We start from the raw sequence: 12,967 nt of genomic DNA, 5'->3' as shown, positions 1-12,967 counted from the left end.
ATTTTAGTATATTTATGTTGTTGTGATGGTTTTGAGTTTCATTGTTTGCGTGTATACTAGTAATCAAGGGTGGACGCATTATTTTGATATTGAGGGTTCTAAATTACTACTCTCTTCTTCGTCTGCAAAAAATTTATTCAACCTTTTATTTTCATCTTAGTCTTATACTCCTACGTCCCATTAAAGGTGATCCACTTTCATTTTTCGTCCGTCCCAACCAAGATGACCTCTTTATTATTTAAGAAATATTTAAAATACTCAATTATCTTTTCTCTTTCTTATTTTATTCATCTCTCCTACTTTTAAACACTCAACAACCTTTTCTCTATCTTACTTTTTGTATCTCTCCTACTTTTAAACATCAACAACCTTTTATCTCTCTTAATTTATTCATCTCTCCTACTTTTAAACACCCAACAACTTTCTCTCTTCCTTTTTAAACACTTTAAAATTAGCATGTATAAAATCTCGTGCCGTCCCAAGAAGGGGTCATCTTCCTTGAGACGGAGGGAGTACTAAAAATGAAAAGTCACTTCCAATGTATTATTCACTTTTTATCTTTCCCACTTTTATTTTATCAATTTATCCACATTTTCTCTTTCACTCCAATTTTATCAACTTTATATATTTCTCTCTCGTACTTTAAATTAAAGATACATACAAAGAGTCAATGAAACTCAAAATTGAAATAACTGAATAATAGAATTTTTAAATTAAAAATCAACACTCTATAAAATTACAATAACAGTACTTACACAAATAAGAAAAAAAAATAAAAATTACATAAAATTATTAGTGTGAGAAAATTTAATATATTATATATATAAGTAAATTATATATACTAGAATTAACTATGAGAATCATAAGTGACAATTAAATTACCAATGTAAAATCCAAAAAATCAATATATATGATAAATCCAAAAAAAACATTTGAGGGTTTAGATCCATAGTTTCAAAATATAGTCAACTTTCCTTGCCAACTAAGCTACCAATCAAATTATTAATAATTTTAATACATATATACTCCATCAATCCCAGCCTAAGTGAGACGTATTTCTTTTTGATACGTCTCCACTTAAGTGAGACGTTTCTCTTTTTTGGCAACAATTAACTAACTCTTCTTTCCTACTTTATTCTCTTATCTCTCCTACTCTAGAAAGACGACGTACGGTTTTATTGTTTTGAGTTCCCTGCTCTATTAGACTAAGTCCACGATACGTGGCATGTTGAATTATAATAGCACACTCAGATTTCAACAAACACTAGCAAGTTAGCAACATTTCATAAACACAAACATATCCAATAGTAGCCTGCAATTAGATATTCGAAACTTAATGATTATGGGAAGCACACGGCGGTTGGCTTGGTGGCTCCACCTGATATTGGCGGCAGCCGCGATCTCCGCGGCACCGCAGACGAATCTCATCACAAAAGGGTGCAGCCAATATAATGCTTCCAACGAGAGTGTTTTTTTTAACAACCTTAACGCCACCTTCTCGGATCTCCGAAGCCAGCTGTCGGGTGGCAGGCGGTTTGGAACCGCCGAGCGCGAGGAGTCTCCTGACTCGATTTATTGTATGGCCCAGTGCAGAAGCTATATGACAGTACCGGACTGCTTGGCTTGCTATGACTTTGCTGTCTCTCAGATTCGGAACTGCTCCACTGTTGGAGCTCGCCTTGTGTACGACGGTTGTTTCCTCAGGTATATAGTACTATTTTTATATCTCTAAACATGTCAACCAAAAGTTAAAGTTATGATTTAAATGATAGTAATTATTTTTCTTAACTTTTGGTTTTTAGTTTGGTGTTCTTAATGATTTAATAATAATAATAATAATAATAATAATAATAATAATAATAATAATAATAATAATAATAATAATAACTTTGTTGATACATCTTTTGCATTAACGTGGAATTTTGATTATAAATTACTGATTAGGTTGATTATTTCGTTATTAATTTGGATCGATCATCATTGTTAGTTGATCTTTATTTTTGGTACGGTGATTACTTATATGTATTTAACTCAATCAAATTAAGACTGAGTATCTCTTTCATATAATTCATAATTATTTAAAATTTAATAGTAAATCATTTCTTATTGGACTTAATTATTCTATAGTAACATTGATGTTTCAGTGAATAATAATTGTTTCGGTCATTATCTCAATTTGTTGTGGTGTGGAATAATGATTACTTTAGTAGAGACGACTTGACCAACATTTTCAGCAAATAGCATTTTCTCCTCTATTATGCCGAAATGTCAAAGTTACATCATTGTTTTTGGAAAGTAGAAGTAATGGAGTCGTTAATAAATCATATTCTTGTTCTTAGAGCATCCACAACCGTGCTCTTGCCAGCGGCACGGTTGTGGGCCCGGGTGGTACTATTCATGCCTGCTCTCTGGCAAGAGCACAACACCCACAACTGTGCTCTTCCGCAAGGACGAGCACAATTAATTTAAAATTCAATTAAACAATAACATTTCCATAATATTAAAATTCATTTAAAAACCACAATAAATATTACAAATGACAAATAAAATTAAACATTGCATAATTAAAATCCTAAAAATGAAAAATTACATAATTAAAATCCTAAAAATTAAAAATTACATAATTAAAATCCTAAAAATTTAAAAAACCACTACTCGTTGCCGAATTTCGCCCACATGTGGTTGATTAGGTCTTCTTGTAGTTGATTGTGGATTCGAGTATCACGCATTGTGTGTCTTGTCTCGATCCTCTGGCCAACCGTCGTATGCTCGCCTCGGCGTGGGGGAGACCTCGCTGTTGAGCTTCCAGCTTCGTCCTCGTCGTAGAAGCTAGCTGCCCTCGGCCCTTCGTCGGCTATAATCATGTTGTGTAATATAATACACGTGAACATGATGTCGGCGATATTATTCACGTACCACAGCCGAGCCGGGGCCTTCACAATGTTGAATTGAGCTTGAAGGACCCCGAAGGCTCTTTCGACGTCTTTCCGCGCTGACTCTTGACGCTGCGCAAAAAGAACCTGTCTCGGGTCGTGCGGGTTGTGGAGCGTCTTCACGAACGTCGACCACCTTGGGTAGTCGATAGGCGATAGTCGGCGACCGCCTCAAGGATAAGTGTTGGGCCGCCGCCTTTGTGACCGCTTAAGTGTTGCCCCCTCCAAGCAGTCGGGCAATTCTTCCACCTCCAATGCATGCAGTCAATGCTGCCAAGCATTCCGGGAAAGCCATGGACTGATTCGTGAAGACGAAGCAACCGTTGGCAATCATCGGTGGTGGGTGCTCGAAGGAATTCATCCCCAAAAGCAGAACGAACGCCCTCGCAAAAATTCTTTAAACAAAGGATTCCAGTGGACTCACCGATATGCAAATACTCGTCGAAGATGTCGGCCGTTTGCCCAGTAGCGAGTTGTCGGATGGCACACGTACACTTCTGCAACGCCGTGATACTTTGCCGGCCGGCTGCATCTACACCTGTTTGAAAGTATTCAACACGTGCGGACAATGCGTTGACAATTCGCATGAACAAGCGCTTTGACATGCGAAAATGGCGCCTGAAGTAATCTGCCGGAAACCGCAGATGGTCGGCAAAGTAGTCGGCAACGAGCCTTTCGTGGGCTCCCTCCCGGTCACGATGGATGTAGCGGCGATTTGATCTAGTGCGTTGAGGAGGATGAGCGGGGGTATTCGCCGCGACATATGCTTCGTAAGCGGCACGATGTTGTTCGTAGTATTCTTGTTCTTCGCGCTCCGCTTCCGCAATGAGATGAGTGAAATCCATTTGATGTTTTGAGTGAAGGTTGAATGTGTTGATAGTTTGTATAAGAATTATGAATGAGAGATGATTGAGAGATGAATTGATGTGATAAATGAGTGATGAATGTGTGTATTTATAGATGATTTTGAGGAAAAAAATATAAAAAAAAATCAAAAAAATTCAGAAAAAATGGGAAAAAAACGGCCATATTTTTGGGAGTTGGAATTTTTTTTTTTTTTTTTTTTAGCATTATTTATAATTAAATACCGATTTTTTAAAAAAATAATAAAAAAAATTTGAATACAACGGCTATGCCGTTGCCCAATCCCGTGCTGCCACGTGTGCGTCCGCTGGCACGGACGTGCTCGATACATCGAGCAGCGCCGTGCCAGCGGCGCGAGCGCAGCGGCGACGGATGGCGTCCGTGCCAGCGGCGCGGACGGCGGTGGCGACGGACGCCACCGCTGCGCATGCTCTTAGACTCTTGATATTCCAATTTTATTTCTAATTCTAATTCTAATTTTAATTCTAATTCTATTTCTATTTTGATACATAAATTCAGGTATGTTGTTTACTTAATTAAATTATTAATATTAAATAAGAGAGAAAACAAAATAAATGTGAGAAAAAGGTAAGAGGCAAAATAAAGTAGGAGGATAAGAATTAAGAGTATAAAATACGAGAGAAAATTGAGTTAATGATTGCCAAAAAGAAAATGTATCATTTAGGTTGAGTCGTATCACAATGGAATATGCCTCACTTAGACTGAGACGGAGTGAATACTTCCTTAGATCGTAAAAAAATACAGGAAAATTACTGTATTTGATGTCATCTAAACGTATACTCCCTCCATTCGCCATAAAATGTGGTAAGTTGACCCATTCTCAGGTATTAAAAAATATAAAGAAAAGTGAGTGTAAAAAGTTAGTAAAATGTGAGTTTTATACTTTACATATTCGGTTTATAATAAAACTTAAGTGAGATAAAGTTAGTAGAATGTACCCTTTATCAAAAGTAGTCAAACGTAAGTGTGACAATTTATGCAAGTATGTCGGATAAATCCAAAAGAAAACTAGTGACAAGTAATGACTGACGTCTGACAAAGTGACTAATATTTTCTTTTTTAGAATAATCGCACTTTTTAAAAAATAGTGAGACACTAGGTAATTAATACTCCCTTTTTGTCTCATAAAAATAGTATGGTTTTCCATTTTAGGTACGAGAGCTACAACTTCTACGAGCAGACGATAGAGAACACTATAATGTGCGGAGACAGAAGCGCACTGCAGGAGAAGGCATTCACTGCCGCAGCACAGAAGCTATTAACCGATCTCGCAATCGCGACGCCAAGAGCTAGCGCCTATTCCACAGTCAGCAAGAGGGAGGTGTCTGACGACGGCCTCACCATATACGCAGCCGCGCAATGTGCTGAAACAGTCACGCAAAGCGGGTGCCAGGGCTGCTTGAATGCAGCATACGAGAGCATCAACAACTGCTTCCCGGCTGCTGAAGCAAGGCTTGCTGATGCTGCCTGTTTCTTGAGATATTCCGACGCGCCCTTCTTCTCGGATAATCAGACAACTGATATCACCCCTTTATTAGACGTAGGAGGGAAGTCCAGCAACGGAAAAGTTGTTGTAGGGGGAGTGGTTGGTGGTGTTGGTGGCCTTGTTATATTAGTTGGTTTTGTTGTATGGTCTGCAAGTGCCAAAGCAGCTTGTGTTGTTCATTTGCTGTCTATTTTTCTTATAGTTAGTATGGGAAATAAAAAGCAATTTGTTTGTGTCATTGTAGGTAATATTTTGGGAGCAACTGAGTTGCAAAGGCCAAATGTGTACAGCTATAAAGAGTTGAAAGCCGCAACCGACAATTTTAGCGATGAAAAAAAACTAGGGGAAGGCAGCTTTGGTGTTGTATACAAGGTTAGTATGACCATGTCCAAAAGGCCCCATACTAATTTATATAATTTCTAATTCTCTGAGGTGGGATGGTTCGAGCCCTGAAATATTGTTTTGATGGTACTGGACAGGCCAGCTTAAGAAATGGGAACGTGGTGGCGGTGAAGAGGCTGGATATAAGTTACAGCAGAGCAAAGGCAGATTTCGAGAGTGAAGGAAGACTGATCAGCAATGTTCATCACCGCAATCTTGTACGTCTCTTGGGATGTTGTAGCAACGGATCGCAACTGCTTCTCATCTACGAGTACATGGAAAACGGAAGCCTCGACACGTTCTTATACGGTATATATCATCAATCTATAAATATTTAAGATTTGGTTATGTAACTAAAAATAATGATAATAATAGGTGAGAAGCGGGGATCGTTGAGCTGGAAACAACGATTCGATATGATATATGGAATAGCAAGGGGCATCGCATATTTGCACGAGAATTACCACGTTACTATAATACATCGAGACATCAAGCCCAGCAACATTTTAGTGGACAGTGAATTTGAAGCGAAGATTGCTGATTTTGGATTGGCAAGGCTTCTACCGGAGAATCTGAGCCATGTCATCACTAAATTCGCGGGCACATTGTAAGTTTAGGAAATGTTTAAATTTGTTACAATGTCATTGAAATGATAGATGGTCATGATGAATCAGGGGATACACAGCACCGGAATACGCGGTGCATGGACATTTATCAGAGAAAGTCGACATCTACAGCTTTGGAGTTGTAGTCCTCGAAATCATCAGTGGCCAAAGATGCAGTGATCTCCACACCAATTCCAATTCCAATTCCAATTCCAATTCCAATTCCAATTCTAATCCAACCTATCTCCTAGATGAGGTAGTCTCTATAAAAGACACGTTAGTGTAGTGAGAAGTCCCAAAATGCGTTCGCTTTTTCCAAAATTAATACTCCGTATATTGCAATGCGCAGGCGTGGAATCTATACGAGTGTGGGATGCATCAGAAACTAGCGGACGGCATGTTGGATTCGAAGGAATATAGAGTGGATGAATTGAAGAAAATGGTTGAAATTGGTTTGATTTGCACACAGTCGCCACCATCTTCGAGGCCAAGCATGTCCGAAATTCTTGCAATGATGTTAAGCGATGGTAAAGAGGAGATGAGACTTCCACGTAGGCCTAATTCCATTATTGAGGGACCAAATGCTTCACTCTCATCTGCCTCTAATGCCACTCTATCCTTCACCAACTTCACTGCCCGCTAGATTTCTAATTCCTCTATTACCAATACTGCACTCTATTTCTCTACTTTTAATATATATATATATATATATATATATATATATATCTATTTCTCTACTATCTCATAATATAAGGAATATTTCTAAGTGATATGAATATCAGGAAGTGGAATGCACTATGCATAATCATTTCTAAAAAGTGATATAAGTGGCTAAGTTTGGTAAATCTTGGGGAGAAAGTAGATCAATTCTATGCGCCGCGTTTTCCCAGCGGGCCGGTGCAGGTTGATCTATAGCCTCTGCCTCTTGGATAGTCGTCACTACACTGTGTTGCAGCGATCGCTGGAATTCGTCCCGTAGCTTCTGGATCATTTGGAGCGGTCGATGCACACAATCCAGCAGTCTCTGGGGGTGTTCTTCGTTTCAGCACATCTTTCTCCAGAGTAGACCGCTACTAGCTCAGCGGTTGTTGGGCCCCAGCGGCCGCTGTATGGTTTGCAGCGGACCGCTGGGTGTCTCGAATGCTCCAGATTTCCAACTTCGACTTTTTGCTGTCTTTTAGGCTCGAATGTGCACATTTCTTACAAAACACATAAAAATACTAAAATAGATAAAATATGCAAAATATGGACATGAATTGTGCTTTTGACATTAAAAACGAACCAAATAAAGGCCTTAAAACAGTGCAAAATCCGAGCGTATCAGTAAGTCTGAAACAACAAAGTGGTGTCGAGAGCCTTAAACATCTTAAGGGTGATGGAAACTGGATCGAGGACTGTTGGAGTCATGAGTGCTGCTCTTCCAATTCTTGATGGGAGCAACTACCAAATCTGGCAAATAATGATATAGGCATTTCCCCTAATTTTAGTCCATCCATCATTGAGGCATGGTTCACTTTCACTATAAATGGAAGCTAAGCATCACATTCCACTAACTCATTCCCCCCAAATTTTATTATAGAGTGAACTGCAGCACTAGTCCCTAACCTTTAGGGTTATTGCACTACAGACCCCTAACAAAGAAAATATCCATACATAACCCTAATATTTTATATAATCACGAGTGAGATTTTTTCTGGCTAAAACACCCACATTCCCTATAATTGCATTTTTTGTCACTCCATTATATTGTTGGCATATGATTTCTACTACATTTTTGTTAGTAACTTTCTATAAGATCTCCTAATAAGTTTTGGTATTTCATATGTGATTAAAGTTTTGTTATTATTTACACTTTCTAATTTGTTATAATATACTCCCTCTGTCCCATTAAATATGCAACATTTGCTTTTCGGCACATGATTTTATGTAGTGTTGTTTTGTGAGTTAAAGAAGAGAGAGTAAAGTAAGAGAGAAGAAAAAGTTGAGATAGTATTATTTCCTTTTTTAGAAACGTTTCATTTTTAATGGGACAAACCAAAAAGGAAAACGTTCCATTTCTAATGGGACAGGGGGATTAAGATTTATCATTATCTGCATTAATTAATATGAAAATAATAAATCGGGACCCTTTCTTTCTTATAAAACTCATTTCTAGTATTTTTGTGTTTCTCTTTCCCCTAATTTTTCTTTTTTTATTTATTATGAAAATATCCTAATTTTGCTCTATTAATTTGTAACTTTACATTCTCTTAATTTGAAACACTATTGTTAATAAAAATAATTCTCCAATGACTAAATAGGTAATATCACATGCTTGAATATCACATGCCAAATCCATAGGCGATAGTCGGCGACCGCCTCAAGGATAAGTGTTGGGCCGCCGCCTTTGTGACCGCTTAAGTGTTGCCCCCTCCAAGCAGTCGGGCAATTCTTCCACCTCCAATGCATGCAGTCAATGCTGCCAAGCATTCCGGGAAAGCCATGGACTGATTCGTGAAGACGAAGCAACCGTTGGCAATCATCGGTGGTGGGTGCTCGAAGGAATTCATCCCCAAAAGCAGAACGCACGCCCTCGCAAAAATTCTTTAAACAAAGGATTCCAGTGGACTCACCGATATGCAAATACTCGTCGAAGATGTCGGCCGTTTGCCCAGTAGCGAGTTGTCGGATGGCACACGTACACTTCTGCAACGCCGTGATACTTTGCCGGCCGGCTGCATCTACACCTGTTTGAAAGTATTCAACACGTGCGGACAATGCGTTGACAATTCGCATGAACAAGCGCTTTGACATGCGAAAACGGCGCCTGAAGTAATCTGCCGGAAACCGCGGATGGTCGGCAAAGTAGTCGGCAACGAGCCTTTCGTGGGCTCCCTCCCGGTCACGATGGATGTAGCGGCGATTTGATCTAGTGCGTTGAGGAGGATGAGCGGGGGTATTCGCCGCGACATATGCTTCGTAAGCGGCACGATGTTGTTCGTAGTATTCTTGTTCTTCGCGCTCCGCTTCCGCAATGAGATGAGTGAAATCCATTTGATGTTTTGAGTGAAGGTTGAATGTGTTGATAGTTTGTATAAGAATTATGAATGAGAGATGATTGAGAGATGAATTGATGTGATAAATGAGTGATGAATGTGTGTATTTATAGATGATTTTGAGGAAAAAAATATAAAAAAAAATCAAAAAAATTCAGAAAAAATGGGAAAAAAACGGCCATATTTTTGGGAGTTGGAAAATATTTTTTTTTATTTTTTAGCATTATTTATAATTAAATACCGATTTTTAAAAAAAAAAATAAAAAAAGTTTGAATACAACGGCTATGCCGTTGCCCAATCCCGTGCTGCCACGTGTGCGTCCGCTGGCACGGACGTGCTCGATACATCGAGCAGCGCCGTGCCAGCGGCGCGAGCACAGCGGCGGCGGATGGCGTCCGTGCCAGCGGCGCGGACGGCGGTGGCGACGGACGCCACCGCTGCGCATGCTCTTAGACTCTTGATATTCCAATTTTATTTCTAATTCTAATTTTAATTCTAATTCTATTTCTATTTTGATACATAAATTCAGGTATGTTGTTTACTTAATTAAATTATTAATATTAAATAAGAGAGAAAACAAAATAAATGTGAGAAAAAGGTAAGAGGCAAAATAAAGTAGGAGGATAAGAATTAAGAGTATAAAATACGAGAGAAAATTGAGTTAATGATTGCCAAAAAGAAAATGTATCATTTAGGTTGAGTCGTATCACAATGGAATATGCCTCACTTAGACTGAGACGGAGTGAATACTTCCTTAGATCGTAAAAAAATACAGGAAAATTACTGTATTTGATGTCATCTAAACGTATACTCCCTCCATTCGCCATAAAATGTGGTAAGTTGACCCATTCTCAGGTATTAAAAAATATAAAGAAAAGTGAGTGTAAAAAGTTAGTAAAATGTGAGTTTTATACTTTACATATTCGGTTTATAATAAAACTTAAGTGAGATAAAGTTAGTAGAATGTACCCTTTATCAAAAGTAGTCAAACGTAAGTGTGACAATTTATGCAAGTATGTCGGATAAATCCAAAAGAAAACTAGTGACAAGTAATGACTGACGTCTGACAAAGTGACTAATATTTTCTTTTTTAGAATAATCGCACTTTTTAAAAAATAGTGAGACACTAGGTAATTAATACTCCCTTTTTGTCTCATAAAAATAGTATGGTTTTCCATTTTAGGTACGAGAGCTACAACTTCTACGAGCAGACGATAGAGAACACTATAATGTGCGGAGACAGAAGCGCACTGCAGGAGAAGGCATTCACTGCCGCAGCACAGAAGCTATTAACCGATCTCGCAATCGCGACGCCAAGAGCTAGCGCCTATTCCACAGTCAGCAAGAGGGAGGTGTCTGACGACGGCCTCACCATATACGCAGCCGCGCAATGTGCTGAAACAGTCACGCAAAGCGGGTGCCAGGGCTGCTTGAATGCAGCATACGAGAGCATCAACAACTGCTTCCCGGCTGCTGAAGCAAGGCTTGCTGATGCTGCCTGTTTCTTGAGATATTCCGACGCGCCCTTCTTCTCGGATAATCAGACAACTGATATCACCCCTTTATTAGACGTAGGAGGGAAGTCCAGCAACGGAAAAGTTGTTGTAGGGGGAGTGGTTGGTGGTGTTGGTGGCCTTGTTATATTAGTTGGTTTTGTTGTATGGTCTGCAAGTGCCAAAGCAGCTTGTGTTGTTCATTTGCTGTCTATTTTTCTTATAGTTAGTATGGGAAATAAAAAGCAATTTGTTTGTGTCATTGTAGGTAATATTTTGGGAGCAACTGAGTTGCAAAGGCCAAATGTGTACAGCTACAAAGAGTTGAAAGCCGCAACCGACAATTTTAGCGACGAAAAAAAACTAGGGGAAGGCAGCTTTGGTGTTGTATACAAGGTTAGTATGACCATGTCCAAAAGGCCCCATACTAATTTATATAATTTCTAATTCTCTGAGGTGGGATGGTTCGAGCCCTGAAATATTGTTTTGATGGTACTGGACAGGCCAGCTTAAGAAATGGGAACGTGGTGGCGGTGAAGAGGCTGGATATAAGTTACAGCAGAGCAAAGGCAGATTTCGAGAGTGAAGGAAGACTGATCAGCAATGTTCATCACCGCAATCTTGTACGTCTCTTGGGATGTTGTAGCAACGGATCGCAACTGCTTCTCATCTACGAGTACATGGAAAACGGAAGCCTCGACACGTTCTTATACGGTATATATCATCAATCTATAAATATTTAAGATTTGGTTATGTAACTAAAAATAATGATAATAATAGGTGAGAAGCGGGGATCGTTGAGCTGGAAACAACGATTCGATATGATATATGGAATAGCAAGGGGCATCGCATATTTGCACGAGAATTACCACGTTACTATAATACATCGAGACATCAAGCCCAGCAACATTTTAGTGGACAGTGAATTTGAAGCGAAGATTGCTGATTTTGGATTGGCAAGGCTTCTACCGGAGAATCTGAGCCATGTCATCACTAAATTCGCGGGCACATTGTAAGTTTAGGAAATGTTTAAATTTGTTACAATGTCATTGAAATGATAGATGGTCATGATGAATCAGGGGATACACAGCACCGGAATACGCGGTGCATGGACATTTATCAGAGAAAGTCGACATCTACAGCTTTGGAGTTGTAGTCCTCGAAATCATCAGTGGCCAAAGATGCAGTGATCTCCACACCAATTCCAATTCCAATTCCAATTCCAATTCCAATTCTAATCCAACCTATCTCCTAGATGAGGTAGTCTCTATAAAAGACACGTTAGTGTAGTGAGAAGTCCCAAAATGCGTTCGCTTTTTCCAAAATTAATACTCCGTATATTGCAATGCGCAGGCGTGGAATCTATACGAGTGTGGGATGCATCAGAAACTAGCGGACGGCATGTTGGATTCGAAGGAATATAGAGTGGATGAATTGAAGAAAATGGTTGAAATTGGTTTGATTTGCACACAGTCGCCACCATCTTCGAGGCCAAGCATGTCCGAAATTCTTGCAATGATGTTAAGCGATGGTAAAGAGGAGATGAGACTTCCACGTAGGCCTAATTCCATTATTGAGGGACCAAATGCTTCACTCTCATCTGCCTCTAATGCCACTCTATCCTTCACCAACTTCACTGCCCGCTAGATTTCTAATTCCTCTATTACCAATACTGCACTCTATTTCTCTATTTTTAATATATATATATATATCTATTTCTCTACTATCTCATAATATAAGGAATATTTCTAAGTGATTTGAATATCAGGAAGTGGAATGCACTATGCAGAATCATTTCTAAAAAGTGATATAAGTGGCTAAGTTTGGTAAATCTTGGGGAGAAAGTAGATCAATTCTATGCGCCGCGTTTTCCCAGCGGGCCGGTGCAGGTTGATCTATAGCCTCTGCCTCTTGGATAGTCGTCACTACACTGTGTTGCAGCGATCGCTGGAATTCGTCCCGTAGCTTCTGGATCATTTGGAGCGGTCGATGCACATAATCCAGCAGTCTCTGGGGGTGTTCTTCGTTTCAGCACATCTTTCTCCAGAGTAGACCGCTACTAGCTCAGCGGTCGTTGGGCCCCATCGGCCGCTGTATGGTTTGCAGCGGACCGCTGGGTGTCTCGAATGCTCCAGATTTCCAACTTCG

At 39.5% G+C, this 12,967-nt stretch overlaps 2 protein-coding genes across 3 annotated transcripts; both read left to right on the top strand.

Annotated features, from left to right (window-relative positions):
• The first annotated feature begins 1,185 nt into the window (after positions 1-1,185).
• LOC121746839 (cysteine-rich receptor-like protein kinase 2) lies at positions 1,186-7,108 on the top strand. Of its 2 annotated transcripts, XM_042140780.1 has the most exons (6): positions 1,188-1,704; positions 4,971-5,676; positions 5,784-5,994; positions 6,061-6,292; positions 6,360-6,546; positions 6,640-7,108. In XM_042140780.1, exons 1-6 carry the CDS (start codon positions 1,337-1,339, stop codon positions 6,931-6,933), a joined length of 1,998 nt encoding a protein of 665 aa, XP_041996714.1. In that variant the 5' UTR covers positions 1,188-1,336; the 3' UTR covers positions 6,934-7,108. The 2 variants fall into 2 exon arrangements, with proteins under 2 accessions (XP_041996715.1, XP_041996714.1); XM_042140781.1 differs by lacking the exon at positions 6,640-7,108 and having other exon boundaries at positions 1,186-1,704; positions 6,371-6,515.
• A 3,372-nt stretch (positions 7,109-10,480) lies between these two features.
• Positions 10,481-12,496, top strand: LOC121747138 (cold-responsive protein kinase 1-like). The gene is made up of 5 exons (XM_042141133.1): positions 10,481-11,215; positions 11,323-11,533; positions 11,600-11,831; positions 11,899-12,079; positions 12,173-12,496. Exons 1-5 carry the CDS (start codon positions 10,493-10,495, stop codon positions 12,464-12,466), a joined length of 1,641 nt encoding a protein of 546 aa, XP_041997067.1. The 5' UTR covers positions 10,481-10,492; the 3' UTR covers positions 12,467-12,496.
• Positions 12,497-12,967: the final 471 nt, after the last annotated feature.

The sequence above is a fragment of the Salvia splendens genome, chromosome 9, assembly GCF_004379255.2.
Source record: "Salvia splendens isolate huo1 chromosome 9, SspV2, whole genome shotgun sequence".
In the NCBI taxonomy this organism is placed as follows: domain Eukaryota; kingdom Viridiplantae; phylum Streptophyta; class Magnoliopsida; order Lamiales; family Lamiaceae; genus Salvia; species Salvia splendens.
This window is presented reverse-complemented; position numbering and strand designations above follow the sequence as displayed.